At 32.4% G+C, this 16313-nt stretch overlaps 2 protein-coding genes and 1 pseudogene across 3 annotated transcripts; 2 read left to right on the forward strand and 1 right to left on the reverse strand.

Annotated features, from left to right (window-relative positions):
• The first annotated feature begins 1086 nt into the window (after nucleotides 1-1086).
• On the forward strand, nucleotides 1087-6591 carry LOC146925809 (uncharacterized). Of its 2 annotated transcripts, none has more exons than XM_085758265.1 (9): nucleotides 1087-1378; nucleotides 2833-2970; nucleotides 3257-4214; nucleotides 4307-4554; nucleotides 4631-4834; nucleotides 4937-5029; nucleotides 5131-5235; nucleotides 5327-5707; nucleotides 6306-6591. In XM_085758265.1, exons 2-9 carry the CDS (start codon nucleotides 2836-2838, stop codon nucleotides 6336-6338), a joined length of 2157 nt encoding a protein of 718 aa, XP_085614391.1. In that variant the 5' UTR covers nucleotides 1087-1378; nucleotides 2833-2835; the 3' UTR covers nucleotides 6339-6591. The 2 variants fall into 2 exon arrangements, with proteins under 2 accessions (XP_085614391.1, XP_085614392.1); XM_085758266.1 differs by having other exon boundaries at nucleotides 5327-5408; nucleotides 6306-6572.
• A 517-nt stretch (nucleotides 6592-7108) lies between these two features.
• LOC146925810 (aspartic proteinase CDR1 pseudogene) lies at nucleotides 7109-8166 on the forward strand (annotated as a pseudogene).
• Nucleotides 8167-14620: 6454 nt separating this feature from the next.
• LOC146925811 (B-box zinc finger protein 32-like) lies at nucleotides 14621-15739 on the reverse strand. Its single transcript, XM_085758268.1, has one exon. It carries the CDS (start codon nucleotides 15523-15525, stop codon nucleotides 14773-14775), a length of 753 nt encoding a protein of 250 aa, XP_085614394.1. The 5' UTR covers nucleotides 15526-15739; the 3' UTR covers nucleotides 14621-14772.
• Nucleotides 15740-16313: the final 574 nt, after the last annotated feature.

A 16313-nucleotide genomic window follows, 5' to 3' on the forward strand; every position in this document is an offset into this window, starting at 1 on the left:
CAAATGACTGTTAAATTACGTTATTCGAGCAAATGAACTGAACCTAACGAGCTGAACCGAACTGTTCACGAGTTTAAACCGAGTCGAGTTCGAGCCAAAAAAAAGGTTCGTAACGAACTCGAGCCGAGTTTCGAGCCGAACCAAATCTTATCGAGTCGAGTCGAGCTGAGCTGAGTTCGACTCGACTCGACTCATTTCCAGCCCTATTTGACCATATCATCATTATTGATAACAATTTCCTAAAACAATTTTCCTTCAAAAAAAATTTCTTCCTATAACAAATTTCTTTTCCTTCAAAAAAAATTCTATATAAAAATTGCCAAAAAATAATTTCTTTATTTTAATCATTAATATTATATTGAGAGCTAACAATGGTAATTTTTGTGTGCAAACGTGACAAAGAGTCTTATAAAAAGGTCATGAGTATGTGTTCATTACAATTCAACCTCTCGATATATTTTTGCGATAGTAAAAATGAGTATGTGCTATTTTCTTACTCTTCTATTTTTTTCTTTTTCTTGTTTTATGATTTCTCGTTCTAATGCTCTAAACAATGGTTTTAGTATTGAACTAATCCACCGCGACTCTTCAAAATCACCACTCTACCAACCTACACAAAACAAATACCAACGTGTTGCCAATGCCATGCGTCGTTCCATTAACCGTGTCGATCATTACTACAAACATTTCCTTACTAACACACCCAAATCCAATGTGATCCCCACTAACGGTGAGTTTCTTACACTACAACATTTTTGAGTTTAGACCACACTTTACTTGTCCACGGATAAAAAGTTGTGGCTAAAAATAGGAATAGGCCATGGATTTTGAAGGTGTGGCTTACAAATTACATACACAATACACTAAATAACTAAAAAAAAACAACCGTGCCCTATAGCCTTTTAGACAACGACGTAGCCACAAAGAATAACCCTGCCCTATTTAATTGTAAAAACCCTGCCTTAAAACCTTCATAAATGAAGTAGCGGGAATTGAAAATGAAAAAATTGGTTTTTGGCGCAACTTTTTTCATTTGGGCACTATGACCAAAAAATTGACATAAGAATCATCTAAAAGCCAAAAGACATAAGAATCATCTAAAAAGACATAAGAGGTAAAAAAAAAAAAATCACTTTGTACACCAAGCTTCACTCCGCTAAGCTCTTTTCTCCTTCGATCTCTGCCACCGGCCGACGGACCTTCGTTTTCCTCCGGTGAAACTCTCTTTGTCTCCGGCAACCCACTGTTCTCAAAGCCTCTCTTAACCTCCATCGGACCTTCAGCCTCTTCTCTCTTCACTTTACCTCGGCCGGACCTTCAACCTCAACCCTCCATTGAAACTTCTCTCTTCATCAATTTGAGTCATTTTCTCTCTGGGGTAAGTTGTATTTCTCTCGAATTTAGATTTAACTCAAATTAATTTATCTCAAATTTGAAAACCCTAAAATTTCAAAATCCCCCAAAATGTAAAATTGATGTTCAATCTGTTCTTATAGTTAGGTTTTGCAGTGAATCTCTTTACTTTGCATAATTATTTTGAAATTTTGACAATTTTGTTTAGTTTGTTCTTATTTGTGTATAAGAGAGTATATGAGATTAATGTAATTTTTTTTCCTAGTCATGGAAGGTTCCCTTTTTTTAGTAATATACTTGATTTCTGTTTGTCATGTAAGGCATACAAATAGTTACTTGTTCTTGAACAACATTGTTTTTGTGGTTTTGCACCTCATTAGTACCATCTCTTCATTTATCACATCACGTTAGTGTTTTGAGGATACCAACATTCTTCATCATGGCACTATTACTAGAATCCAGAACAACTTTGTATGCAACATTCTTCTTTGACATTTATGTTGACAAATCTGATCACTCGTGCTCTAGCAGTGACTAGTATGTTAGGCAGTATACAATTCATTTGTTTAACTCAGAGTTGATGATTTTGCTGAGAAATTGGTCTAGTTTTGTTCTTTTTAAAGCATACTGAATTTTGGATTTAATAGCAGTACTGTCTTTTCTCATCTTAGCTGCTGATCCTATTTTATGCATATGGGTTCAGGCCCCCTCTCATGATCTTTTTTTGCATTTTCTTGGCTTTTATCAAAAATGAAATAAAAATAATCATGTTGTTGTTAGAAATATTAGACATGACATTTTTTAGGATTAGTAATGTTTTGGTGGAGGGGTATTTGTAGGATTATATGCCTATTTGGAGTTGTCATGTTATTAGGATAGAGAGAAATTAAAGTTAGTTTAGATCTAATATGAATTGTATGAGATGAATATATCTTATTCTAAGGAATTAATTAAAAAAAAAAAGCCTAAAGGGGCACTTTGCCGTCTGAATTGGTGTTAGATCTTGTATTGACTTGTATTATATTCTTTGATCTTCCAAATCTTTAGATTTATGTAGTGAATCTCTTTATTAAATGATACTTTGAATAAAATGAAAACTTGTATTTATGTGTGGCTTCTTTAAGTTTTTAACATGAAAAAACGGATCCACAATTTGTGTATGAAAAGAAAAACTCCACAATTTGAAACTAGTCATTGAGCATATGTTCATTATTGCTGCTAGTGCGTATTTATTGTTAATTTGTCTCCATTCAGGTACGACTTGTGGTCGGATACGAGTGTATCAGTACATGTTTGGTACTGCCACTTTAGATAAGGCGTATTTGTTTGTTTTGTGACCCGGGAAATTGTCTTATAGGAATTTTTTCTTCGCATGGCCATGGCTATGAGTGAAGCCTTCTTGTGTTAGTAGTATTTATGTTATTTTAGCAATTATTATATATATCTTTTCCATCATGACTTTGTCTTCGATGCTTGTAGAATATGAAGCCACCACCATATGAAGAACTCCGACTCAAAAAAATGGAAGAAAATCAAAAAATGATAAATGCTCTCAAGTTGCGTCAACTATCGCAATCCATATCCAAACCGTCTTCTTCGATTTCGAAACCATCTTCGGTCAGTAACATATTCTCTCAATCTGATTCTATAGTTTTCTAAAAATTACTTATGATGTTTGATTTCCAATCCAATATTTCAACAACTCTCTTCCCTAAAAAAAAAAAAAACAACTCTCTGAATTCATCTTTTTTTAATCCAACTCTTTAGCTATAATTTTTAATATAAGCATTGAAGCATTTCTATGAGTACTAAAACATAAAATATCTTGTTTGTGTACTTTTGTAATTATGTTTTTTTATGATACAGCATGGTAATTAATTTTTTCTTTGAATTTTTTCCTTAGAAAATTGATAAGGAAAAAAGTTTAAAGCCAAAGCTGAAAGCTCAAGACAAGGGTGGAACAAGTACTTCCAAATTTGAGCTACCCAATGCAAGATCAAGCATTGAATTGGCTAGGATATTCAGCATCAAGCGTGAAAATTTAGCTAATAATATTGAAAAATCTGTTGCACAAGTGGTTGGAACTAGAGAAAATGTTAGAAATCAAAACAAGCTGTCAACTACAAATGTTGTTAAGTCTAATGCTACAAGATTAGACAAGGAAATCCACAGAGTCCAAAAGCCTTTGTTTAGGATTGCACCTCAAGCACCAATCAAATTATCGAATTTCACAACAATTGGTCAAAAGGATTTAACCTCAAACAGGGGTCCTGATCCAACAAAAGAGAAATTTGATGCCAAGAAAGTCACAAATGAAGCATCAGTGACGAAAAACCATGAGTCAAGACAAAACCAAGATCCAAAAGGCAACCTTATGACTCAAATCAAAGGATCTCTGCAGAAAAAAGAGATGCTTAATCCCAAGAGAGTCACGAATGAAGCATCGGTGACTAAAAACCAAGGGTCCAAACAATATCATGATCAAATTGGCAACCTTATGACTCAAACCAAAGGATTTGTGCAGAATCAGCATCCAAAGAAAAAACCTGTGAGAAAGGTAGTTCTTGAAGAAGTTGAGTCACCCATGAAAATTAATTATGCTGAAAATGAAAATTTAGGAACAAGAGAGAATCCCAAAAAACGGGTGGGGGATGAAGACGATGAGGTAATGGAAAGTCAGCAAAGTGCAACAAAGAAGACAAAAAGAATTCCGTTGTGCAAATCAACGACAATTGTTGAGTTTCTTAAGGAAAACAATGTACTTAGTGACGAAGAAGATGAAGAAGAGTTGGAAAATGAAGACGAAGATGGAGAATATGCTATGGAAGAAGAAAATGAAGAGGAAGGTGGTGAAAATAATGGTAATGTGAAAACAATGAACTTTGTTTGTTATATATTTATGTGACTCGTCTTTAAGATTTTATCTCATGTTATAAGTTTAATATTGGAATAGGTACAATTAAGAAAAAAACACGTGGACCTACTCAATGCTTGAAAATTCATGGAAGAAAAATTCAAGATCGTCAAGAAGTTATACTTGATGATATTGGAGAACCGATTGGACCTGACGAAAAAGTTGTCTCTGACTTGAGTATGTTTCTTGGCACTGTCGCTAGGAACTCAGCTTTTTGTCCCTTCCTTTACACAAATTTTAAGAAAGTTGTAGAGAATCACGGGGAAGATATATGGAATTTTGTTCAGGTATAAGAGTTTACCTATCATATTTTATTTGATCGTAAAATGGATGTCGCATGTTAATGTCAATAATTTTTTTCAGCGTAAATTTATTATTCCCGAGAAAGGAAGGAAAGGTGTTTTTTCTAGAATCAATGATGCTTGGAGACGTTACAAACGTCAAATCAAGCAAAATCATTATCTGCCATATTCAACCTTAAAGGATAGGTTAAAGCACAGGCCTGAAGAAGTACCAGAACCTCATTTCAGGAAATTGTTGAAATTTTGGGACCATCCTACTATCCAAGTAAATGTGTATATTCTTTAAGTTACTATATTAAAGATTTGATCTGGTGGGTAAATATCTTCTTTTATATATTTTTGAATTTTTTTTTCTCCTACATTGCAGAAGATAAGCCAGAAAAATACTGTCAATAAGGCTAAGCAGAAGTTTATACACCGAATGGGGCCGAAAATTTTTGCTATGATTCGACAAAAATTGGTAACGAGTTTTGATTTATTTGCGTGTTGTTGTTGTATTTAAAACAACAATTTTTCTTAATCAATATTTGTTACTTTAATTTTTATCTCTTACCTGAAAAGCGTGCAAAGAAGGATGACGGGGAGGAAGTCACCCAAGCAGAAATGTTTATCGAAACACGTCAACCTCGAAAAGGAAAAATTGATGAAGAAACAGAGGCAGCTGTTGTATGTTTCTTCTTCTTATTGTTCTTAATATATTCTTTTAAATACTTACAATTTTTTTTAATCTTTATAGTTTTTTTGTTATTTATGTAAGGCCAAACTTCAGGATTCAATCCAAGATTCCAATCAGTCTCCAGACCAAGTGTTTCAGTCTTTGTTTGGTAAAGAAAAGCCCGGTAGAGTTCGTTGTTTTGGAAGAACAGCTACACCGTCAATGTTGAAGAAGAATGAAGAAATTGCCAACATTAAGAAACACTATGAAGGTGAAATGACTAGAATGAAGGAGAGGATGGAAGCATACGAGTCATTGACAAAGAAGAGGATGGAAGCATATGAGTCACTTCTAAAATGTGTATTAGTGCAACAAAATCCAAATTTAAGTCAAGATGATGTGGAGAACATGATGGGACATGCTTTAGGCATTGCAAATAGTGCAGTACACCATTCGTCTGCATCAACCCATGTTCCTGAAAAGGTATGATATATTAGTTTGAGTTATTTGATTTTAAGATTAGATAATTGTTTAGTAAAAGAATGGTAAAAGACATTATTTATAGAATATTAGTGTTTTGGGACTGAGAATGTTGAATTTTGGATATGCTTTAATTGTTGATGACATTCTATATAGAAGGTTAATTAACTCAATGAATTGGATAATTTTGAATAATTTTGTGCATGATAGTATATGAGTTGTCTTGAATACGCAGTAGATGAGTATTGGAGGAATGATGTTAGTTAGTGAAGCGTTTGTTTGTTTCAGTTGTGTTCTTGTGGCTTTGGTGCACTTTATGTTGTTCCGACATTAAAATGAACTGTCTTTATTATGGTCTTTGACACGGGTATATCTATAATGCTCACACACAATTTTAGTCTCTAATATTTTGGACTATATTTTATATCAGATTGTATATGTGATCTAAAATGCAAATAAAATACCAATTATAAGATATAAAATAAATTAGTAAAAAAATTAAAAGATTTAAAAACATTTGTGCCTTTATTAAAAGATTGTATATGTGATCTAATATTTTTTTGTATTATTTTTATTAACGTAATTTTTTTGATTTTTACAGTTTGGACCCGAAGATGATCTTCAAGAGGAATGAAGCTAGTGGATTGCAAGTAATACTTGTTTCATGTTTTGGAAATGCAAGACTTGGTCGTATTTTACTTTTTCGAATCAAAAACTTAGTTGTTTTTTCTTTTGGAAGACAAGACACTTGACCGCTATGTTTATTGTGAAACCATGAACTGGTTTTTTGTGGATGTTATCGTATTTTGTTAAAGACGACTTTGTCTTTCCGTAGTTAAATATATATTTGAAGACACTATTATGTTAATTTATGTTCCTTTTTTTAATGATTTTTTAATTATGTTTATTTATTTTTAAAAATATTAGAAAATATTGAGTAAAGGTGCAAAAATAAATAGACAATGTTGCGGCCTAAAAGAAAGAGCATCGCTTAATATCAAAAGTTTAGTCAACGAATGAGTAGTGTAACTAAAAGGGCAATACCTAGAACTAAAGCCATTAAATCCATTCTGACTCTGAACATTTGGCTATAGATAAAAAACAGTAGTCACGGTCATAAAAGTGTGGCCTAATGTTCAGGTGACACCTAGCCTAAATCAAATGCCAAAATCCGTGGTTTAAACTAAGCCATTAAACCGTGCCCTATTGAAGTACTTTAAGCCACGGATACTACAATTTCGTGGGCATAGTAAAAAATCCGTGGCCATAGGGAATAGGCCACGGGCGCATATACCACACTTGAAAAATAGTGGCCAAACCGTGGTGTAAGGCTTTGGCCACGGATTTTATGGCTTTGGCTACGCTTTTTGAAGTCTGGCCTAAGTTCAAAAATGTTGTAGTGTTATGACCTATTCAGTCGGTACCCCGCCATTTAAGTTATATGGTATTGTTGATACAGGTAGCGACATAGTTTGGCTTCAATCTAAGCCTTGTGAACACTGTTACAACCAAACGACTCCTATCTTTAATCCTTTGAAATCATCAAGTTACAAAAACAATATTGCTTGTTTGTCTAAAAAATGTAAGTCTTTTGAATCTACCTCTTGTAGTAAAAAAAAAACTTGCGAATATACTATTATATATGATGATAGATCAATATCACAAGGAGATCTTAGTTTGGAAACTCTTACATTAGATTCCACCTCTGGTTCTTCTATTTCATTTCCTAAAACTGTGATAGGTTTTGGACATAAAAATACAATGTCATTTGATGGCAAGAGCTCTGGTGTGGTTGGCCTTGGAAATGGACCCGTGTCTCTAATAAATCAATTGGGTTCATCAATTGGTGGAAAGTTCTCTTATTGTTTGGGGCTAGAGTCGTCTAACTCGACGAGCAAACTCAATTTTGGAGAAGCTGCTGTAGTTTCTGGTCATGGAGTTGTGTCAACTCCTTTAGTGAAAAAAGACCTACAAATTTTTTACTTAATAACATTGAAAGCATTTAGTGTTGGAAGTAGAATTTGCAAAGCAATCAAATGGTAGTGTTGATGGTAACATCATGGTTGATTCAGGTACAACATTGACAACTGTACCATCTGGTATTTATCATAATTTGGAATTAGCTGTGGTAGAATCGGTTAGACTAAAGCGTGTTAAGGATCCAAATGGTTATTTAAACCTTTGTTATTCTGTTACATCAAAAAAATATGATTTTCCTATAATCACTGCACATTTTAAAGGTGCAGATGTTAAGTTGCATTCTATTAGCACCTTTGTTTCAGTTGCCAATGGGGTTGTTTGTTTGGCTCTTGTCCCATCTCGACTCAATGAAGGCATCTTTGGGAATTTGGCTCAACATAATTTGTTGGTTGGTTATGATATTCAACAAAAAATCATGTCTTTTAAGCCTACTGATTGTACCAAACCATAATGAGTGCAAATTTTGTTTACTTTACTATTTGAATTTATAATAATAGTAGTACTTTATTTTTTACTTCATCTCTCTTTGTTATTAGAGTTAATTTACTTTGGGTTGGTCATTATATTTGTTCTTTTTATTTGACAATATTTAAAAGGACAATAAATATTAATTACAATATCAAAGTAGTGCTTTACTAAGACACTTATCACTAGCCATGTATTTATATATGTCCACAACAATTCATTGATATATGTTCATGTGATTTAAGATGTGAATTTCTAACTACTAAGCTACTTGACAAAAAAAAAACATTAATATATATGACCTTCCATGCTTGTTTATGGAGTATTGTATAAACAATTTGACTGTGTTTTCCATACTCTCTACGTTGCCAATTATACGCAAATTTAATTTTTTAGGTCCGTGGACCATATACATCATTAATTGAACCTAAAAAGTCAAATTTACTTATAATTGGCACAGAGGAGTATGGATTTATAGTTGTTAATTAGTAGTAATTTCTAATGTCATTTAATTAATTAATTATTTAATAGGTTCTCCTTGGATGATTCTTACAAGATCTTTTATGGAGTATTGTGTGAATGGATGGGACAATTTACCAAGAAAGCTACTAATGTTTTTCAGCAATGTGGCTTATCCTATGGAAACTTATTTGAATCCTTCTCTTCTCTCAACACATTTTGCTCGCGCCCAACTGAAATACCTAAAATACCCCTGCGTTAGTTAACTAATGCAAGTGTTAAAAATTGCGCAACTTAAATGATGCAGCGTGAGTTAAGTCACGCAACGTGACTTAACTCACTTTATTCTAATTTATTTACTTTATGTAAATTAATTTATTTACTTTATTCTGATTTTTTAATCTTTTTATTTATTTGTTCACTTTATTCTAATTTATTTACTTTATTCAAAATAATTTATTTACTTTATTCTAATTTATATATTTACTTTATTCAAAATAATTTATTTACTTTTTTCTAATTTATTTGTTCACTTTATTCTAATTTATTTACTTTATTCAAATTAATTTATTTACTTTATTATAATTTATTTATTTACGTTATTCTAAATTAAATAAATGCAAATATAAATAAAAAGAAATGAACAAAATTAATATTTATTCGAATTTATTCATTAAATACAAAATCAGAAAATAAAAGCAAAAATAAATAAAAAGAAACGAACAAAATTAATACATATAACATCTCATTTTATTAATAGAATTCATACAATAAATGATACATTTGATTCGAATTCACTAAATCTACTTATTTTCTTTGAAAACTGCTGTTCACACATATCATAAGGCTGAAACACACATATAAAATATGAAATGCCCCTCAGCAGTTAACTGCCGAGAAAATATTTCATCAAATGAAACAGTTACCTGCTCCCCTTACACACTATTTCATCATCAATACGCATATGATATTTATGTGGTGAATCTAGTGCAATACTTATTTATTCGTTATTAATGTTTACGCATATGATTTATTCGTTATTACATTTCATTTAATTTCATCCTAATGTATGATTTTTTTCATAAAGCTTTTGTGAAGTGAAACATGTTTGAGGTTGCAAAAATTGAAGGCCGTGTTAGGTACTCTGCTTTTAAAAAGACAATTAAGGTTATGATAACGCCGACCGACTCTCTTGATGATTTGAAGGCACAACTTAACACTTATTTTGAGCATCTTGGTGAAAATCAATATACACATCACTTGTTTGGTCAAATGCCATGCATAGACCTAGGAGAAGATAGAGATGAATATGCATGGAAAACGGCAAGCTATATGCCTTGGCTTATTCACAACGATAGCGACGTCAGATTTATGTTTCGGAATATGGTGGAAGATAATATATTATATATGTATGTTCGTTCCATATGCAATTGCGTTGAATGTACGTAGAGATTTAATTTAATGATATGTAATGAGTTGTAATGTGTTAATTAATTATGGACACCATGTAACGTTTTGATGAATTTCAAACTTTTTGTGTATTTTGAACCAAATGTCGGTTTGATATAATTATGGATAACTGTAAAAGATAATGCATATTTCTTGTTTATGACTGAGTATAAATGTTGTACGAATAGTATTGCCTCTTGAAATGCTCTGGTTTAATTACAGGTAAAAACTGACCGAAAAATGGCTTGGTAGAATTATGCAGAACCCACTATTTGCATAATTGTTTTCCTCGGTAGTTAACTGCAGCTAATTATTGAATTCCTCCGCAGTTAACTTCCGAGGGGCAATTTCGTCTTTTACATGTGTTTCTCAGCCTTATGATATGTGTGAACAACAATTTTCATTTTCTTTTTACCCTCTTGGGGTAAAAAGTGATCAGCCTTGGGGTAAATTGTGAGCAGCCTTCTTGGGGAAAAGACATCATCAACCCTTGGGCTAAATCTAAATCTGGTTCTTTTTATACCCCAAGAATTAAGATTTTTTTTACCCACGGTAAAAAGATTTTGAGGTAAAAAGAAGCAAATTTAATTTTATCCGAAGGGTTGATCACTTTCCCAAGTCGGCTACTCACTTTTTACCTTAAGATTGACCACTATATACCTCAAAGGGGCAAAAAGAAACTAGAAACTATCGAAGAAAAAAGAAGAAGAGAAATAGGGGGAGAGAGTGAGGAGAGAATGTGAGATGATGTGAGAAAATTGGGAAGTTTAGAGGTGTATTTATAGGGGGGGATTGTAACATAGGTTATATCTACCATAAATATAGTCAAAACACGTGAAAAACTTAAAAAAAAAAGTGCAAAACCAATTAAAATGCATTGACCAAAGTCCCAAAAACGTGTATTCTTGAGTTCTGACCAACCGGCCAACTTGCGTGAGTTAGCTCGCGCACAGGCCAAAGAAGCATGACTTAAGTCACCCAAATCTATAAGGTGCGTGAGTTAACTCATGCAGGGGTATAATTTGCAAATCAACTGGGCGCGAGCAAAATGTGCCGGGAGAAGAGCAAAATTCAACTTATTTCCACACAGTCCTATGTAACTCCCAAGATTTCAAAAACACCACAGTGGACAATAATCTATTTTTCAGTCTTTTTGACACTGATCCATCAGAATCTCAATTACTTGATATGTCACGCTATGATACAATGATGGAAACTGGTGCTGCATTTGCACGTCCATTTGGTGAAGGTGATCTTGTTTCTAGAGAAAATTGATGATTTGGCTCTTAATAGAACTTTAAATGGATTTGTTCAATGAGAATGGTGTTCAAGTTCAAACTTAGAGCCTACTAAGCAATTTGTTTCCATTATACCTATTCCATTAATTTAAAAGTAAATTTGCTCACTTTGTTTCTTTTCTATGTTTTTCATGAAAATATTGTATGATTTGCTAAATATTACTCGAGATCACATTTAAGTCGGAGTTATTTGTACTTAATTAAAATCATTTATTTAAGAGTAGATACTAATTTCAGTCACTAGAAAATTTGTGATACTCATTTTAGTTCTTGAAAAAGAAAAAAAAAAACAAGTTTTAGCCCGTTAGAATAAAAAATTAAGACAACTTAGTCGTTACTTGAATCAGCTTAAAAAAAAAAAGGACATCTTGAAAAAGCAAAAAAAAAAACAAGTTTTAGCCCGTTAGAATAAAAAATTAAGACAACTTAGTCGTTACTTGAATCAGCTTTAAAAAAAAAAAGGACTATTTGGCAATCCACAGTAATATTTAAAAAAAGACAATTTGCTCCATATGAAAGAAAATGCCTCTAAATAATTTTGGCAAATTATTTATTTGATCCCTTAACTTAATTTTTAGGTAACGATTTAGTCATTTTTTTTCATGTTATTTTAGTCATTTTCTCAAGTTTTCTTCAAGAAAGATAAATAGAACATACTCCATAATTTAAGCCATTTTGGTTCTTCACCCATACGAGGAGTATCTAGTAAAAAATTGTTCACTCATAATTCAAATTTTGGCTTTACCAAAAAATTTGACCTTAATTGAAATTCATTTATCGTTTGATCTTACCTCTTAATTACTAGTCCAATTTTTAAGGGACTTAGAGCAACTTTAGCGGTGGTATGTTAACCCAGTCCGCTAGGTGGAGTAACCCAATTTTTACATTTTCTCAAGTTTATCTATTGCGGTCCGTCAGTTTATAATGTTCGTTACTTCAACAAATGACGTTTTTTAGTTTGCATTTCTGACACAACATATGCACTTTTGTGGAACCTAATATGAGTTATTTAAAATTCACCACTAAGGTAAAAAAAAATGAAGGAATTACTTTAAAATGATGTGTCACCATGAAAACTTGTAAAATAACCATTTATAATGTTCATCTTTATGCAGGATATGCAGTTCGATAACTTCTTCATGCTCTCCAATAAAATAACTTCTTCATGCTCTCCAATGGATGCAAGATATGCGGTTCGATAACATTGATTTCGAACTAGATTCAAAAGTTACATGAGATGCTTTCCATTCCCGCAATACGGATATTACCGAATTTGGAAGCATTATCAAGGCTTGTAGAGAGTTGTTTTCATCTTCTTTTGCAAACTCCAGTGTCGAGTTTATTAGGCGACAAGCGAATGCGGCGGCTCATGCTTTGGCTAGAGAAGTCACTTCCTTAGCTAGTCCTTCAACTTATTATGTTATCCCAAGTTATATCGAGACTATTATTATTAATGAAATGCTATAAGCAACTTTATTTAAAAAAAAATGTTAATCTTTGGAGAAACTCTTAGATCACATCGCGCCTCTCTTTCCTAAGAAAGTAGAAAGTTTATAGCCATGAATTAAATGAATAATTAAAGAGATCAAATCACGGTTAAGAATGAGCCATGACAACTTAACCAACATCATGATTTTAAAATTCAAATAATTAAACAAAACATGTGGTTTAAACATAGCCGCATTGGGAAAGAGAGAATCTCAATACACAAAAAAACCAACGTCTCACACTCAATGGAAATGATTCTTTTAGAAACTTCCAACAACAACCACAATGAAGTGCTTTTTTGCTATTCATATGGACCCATCTCAAGCATTACTTTAAAAAGAAACACATTTTAGACCACACATTTATCTCTATTATTACATATTTATACTACATCTGTTCTTGGTTACGTTTAAAATGACTATGCACCATAGATACCAACCCATTTTGTGGTAGCTAGACCACTTTGATTGAGTCTTTCATTTATTATTAATTACACTGTAGAAATTGTGTGGGTTTGAATTTCAAGTTGGGACCAAATTAAGTATATATAGTTACGATAGGTGACGTGTGGTTATAAAATTGGTGCTCATAGACCCATAGTTGATAGTTAGTAATAGAACATCAATTATGGATTTATGGTTGGTGCATGTTTAAAAGCAAATTAATGCATTACCTCACACCCTCCTACACAAAGATTAATTTTGTTAGCATGATGAGTTAGATATTTGTTTAGTATGAATTATCACCAGCCAATGCTTCCTTTTAATTTCAAAATCGGTACTAGCCAGATATGACATGCAAGCATCAGCCACATAATTGTGTTCACAAGATTAATTTTATTTAAGAGAAGATAATAAATTAGTGGCATATAGATTAGCAAAATAAAAAAAATCATGACATTGTCATGCTGCATGCATTTGGGGTTCATTTTTGTAAGAGTTTTTTGCATATAATTTCGTGAAGTTCATTATCAATCCAGACATTTGCTTAACGTTTTTCGAAAAAAATGTAACATGTACTTTGCGTTTCGTGTATATTGAGTTAACATGTGAAATATTAACAGGATGTCGAGAGAGTTGACAACATCATTCGTTCGTAGAAAAAGAATTCGAGTTAGATTTCTAAGGTCGTTCATATGAGAGGTAATTTTACTTCATTTTTTTTAGATGTTTGACTATTGACTCGATCATTAGTTTTATAGCAAGCACAAAGTATCCAAGTTATGAGATACTTACTTGGAAGTCTTGGGTCATGTTAACTGGTACCTTCGAGACATTGGTTAAGAAAAAAAAAATTAAGCTGAAATTAATACTTTTTTGATTTCTGAGAAGTTGACTATATAAACTCCAATATCATATTACTATATTTGTTTTTTTAACGAGTGTTCGGTGCATCTGTGATCATTTTCCATATCTTAATAAACATGTTACGAGTGAATGATACACATGATGACATGAGGATGGAAATTTAGCGTCAGTCCCATGCTTCGTTGTAAACTCCTTTTTCCTTTCATAGCAATTGATTCACTTTCCATGTTCTCGTGAATTAGTTGATCATCTCGTAAATTACACCATCAAAGTATCAGAATCAAAGAATCAACATTTTGAACTTTTCAAATATTTTTAAAAAGGTAAACAAAATGAAGATAATTGATGAAATCCTTATGTTGATACAACAATAGGTAATTTATTTTTTCGATTATTCACTATCTAGTGTATCCTAAAGTTTTAATCAATAATCAATAACAATTATATTGTGTGGCTGTTGGCTAAACACATTTTTACACTATAATAATTTTTTCTAATATGATATTTTGATAGATAATAACAATAACAATATCATAATAGTAAACTAACCACTAACTAGGATATATAAAAATGCTAAGTTTTAATTTAATTCTTATGACTCATCATATCAAAAAATATAATCTTAGGACTCATCACACCCTTCTTGCAATTCAAGGTGTTGAGTAAAGACACGTGCGAGTTTCACATGTGTGGCCAAAATCAGCTTAGCTGGCACCCCTGATATTTTCTCCAACCTCATCAAATTCCGACACGTGGCAAAACTATTGTCCCCACAAAATCTTAACCTCAACCAAAACGACGTCGCAGCAGCCACCTTCACCGGAAGTAACTTCCACGTTCTCATACACACAGCCATAGCTTCCACCGCTACACGATCACCGTTCACCGGAAAATCTAACCCTAACTCTCTCCTCCATTTCGAAAATATCTCCTCCGCCACCGATCCAACACTTTCAGTCCCAATCATCTTCTTCCTCTTGTTCTTGTTCTCCGGTGCCGGAGATCTATCATCGGTAACAGAATTCGAAATTGAAAAACTCTTCATTATCTTTCGAGATTTTGTTTTCTTCTTTTCTGTAACGCAAGACTCGCAAGATGAAGAAGATTGAGAACTCGCCTCACCGGAGGAATGATTTTCCGGTGAGCAAGAGCGGCAGGTTGATGAGAGACGGTGGTGTAGTGTAGTGCCGGAGATATGAATTTCGGTGAAACCGTCGCATTTGGAGCACAAGATGTGACGGAGGTGACGAGCGACGAGGAAGTTAGCGCCGTGAACGGCGTCGTCGCAGCTCCGGCAGAGAAAGGCGGAATCGGAAGGACAATAGAAAGAAGCTTGTTGATTACAAAGTTCGCATTGTTTGCACTTCATCTTCATATATGAATATGAATATGAAAATTTCTATGTATTTTAATTTATAAATGGTTCTATAATTAAAAAATTTAATGTGTGTTGTGTAGTGTAATGTAATGTTGAGTTTTACACTTGTGAGCTTATATATATAATAATTTATGTGACTGATCCACTGGAATTGATGTCACACAAACTAACCATACCTTATTTTCTACTCCATGTTTTGAATTTGTGGCTGTGAAGGGTGGTACTTGTATGGTAACTGAGACCCCATAAATTATTTAATTTATACCACACAACACCTTGGTTTTCTTGTAATATTTTATTTGTTTGCGTGGCCTCACTTACACATTGATCCAAAGTTTGTAGAGAAATATACACGCGTACATTATATTTGAACAACTATTTTTTGCGATACTTGTGGTACAATCAAATTATATAAAAAAATATAGATATTGACATAAAAATCAAAATAATAGAGAAAGTAAAAAACAATGTAAATTTGAGAGATAAAATTATTTAAAAATTGTCATAAAATAGTTATACAAATATTATTTTTGAATTTATATGAAAAAAATGTTTATTGATCATAAGAAAATTAATGTCCCATGAATTTACCATTTTGCCCCTCATTTTTTATTTTCAATTTACCATTTTACCCCTAACTAATTTTTTTAATTATTTTATAACTTTTATATTTTTAATAATTTTTAACTATTTTCCAGTTTTTATGTTTTTAACTATTTTTTAATTTTTTTTCCCAAATTCAGTTGTTTCTACATTGCCGTTGTGGGATATTAAAGTATCGTTTG

This window comes from Medicago sativa, chromosome 4 (genome assembly GCF_051527215.1).
Source record: "Medicago sativa cultivar Bolivia chromosome 4, Bolivia_mono, whole genome shotgun sequence".
In the NCBI taxonomy this organism is placed as follows: Eukaryota; Viridiplantae; Streptophyta; class Magnoliopsida; order Fabales; family Fabaceae; genus Medicago; species Medicago sativa.

Bases quoted from the DNA above. Each gene is read 5' to 3' on its own strand.
- LOC146925809 (XM_085758265.1), top strand. From the start codon at position 2,836: ATGAAGCCACCACCATATGAAGAACTCCGACTCAAAAAAATGGAAGAA. The intron at 2,971-3,256 runs GTCAGTAACATA...TTTTTTCCTTAG, and splicing joins CGATTTCGAAACCATCTTCG to AAAATTGATAAGGAAAAAAG. The intron at 4,555-4,630 runs GTATAAGAGTTT...AATTTTTTTCAG, and splicing joins ATATATGGAATTTTGTTCAG to CGTAAATTTATTATTCCCGA.
- LOC146925811 (XM_085758268.1), bottom strand. From the start codon at position 15,525: ATGAAGATGAAGTGCAAACAATGCGAACTTTGTAATCAACAAGCTTCT.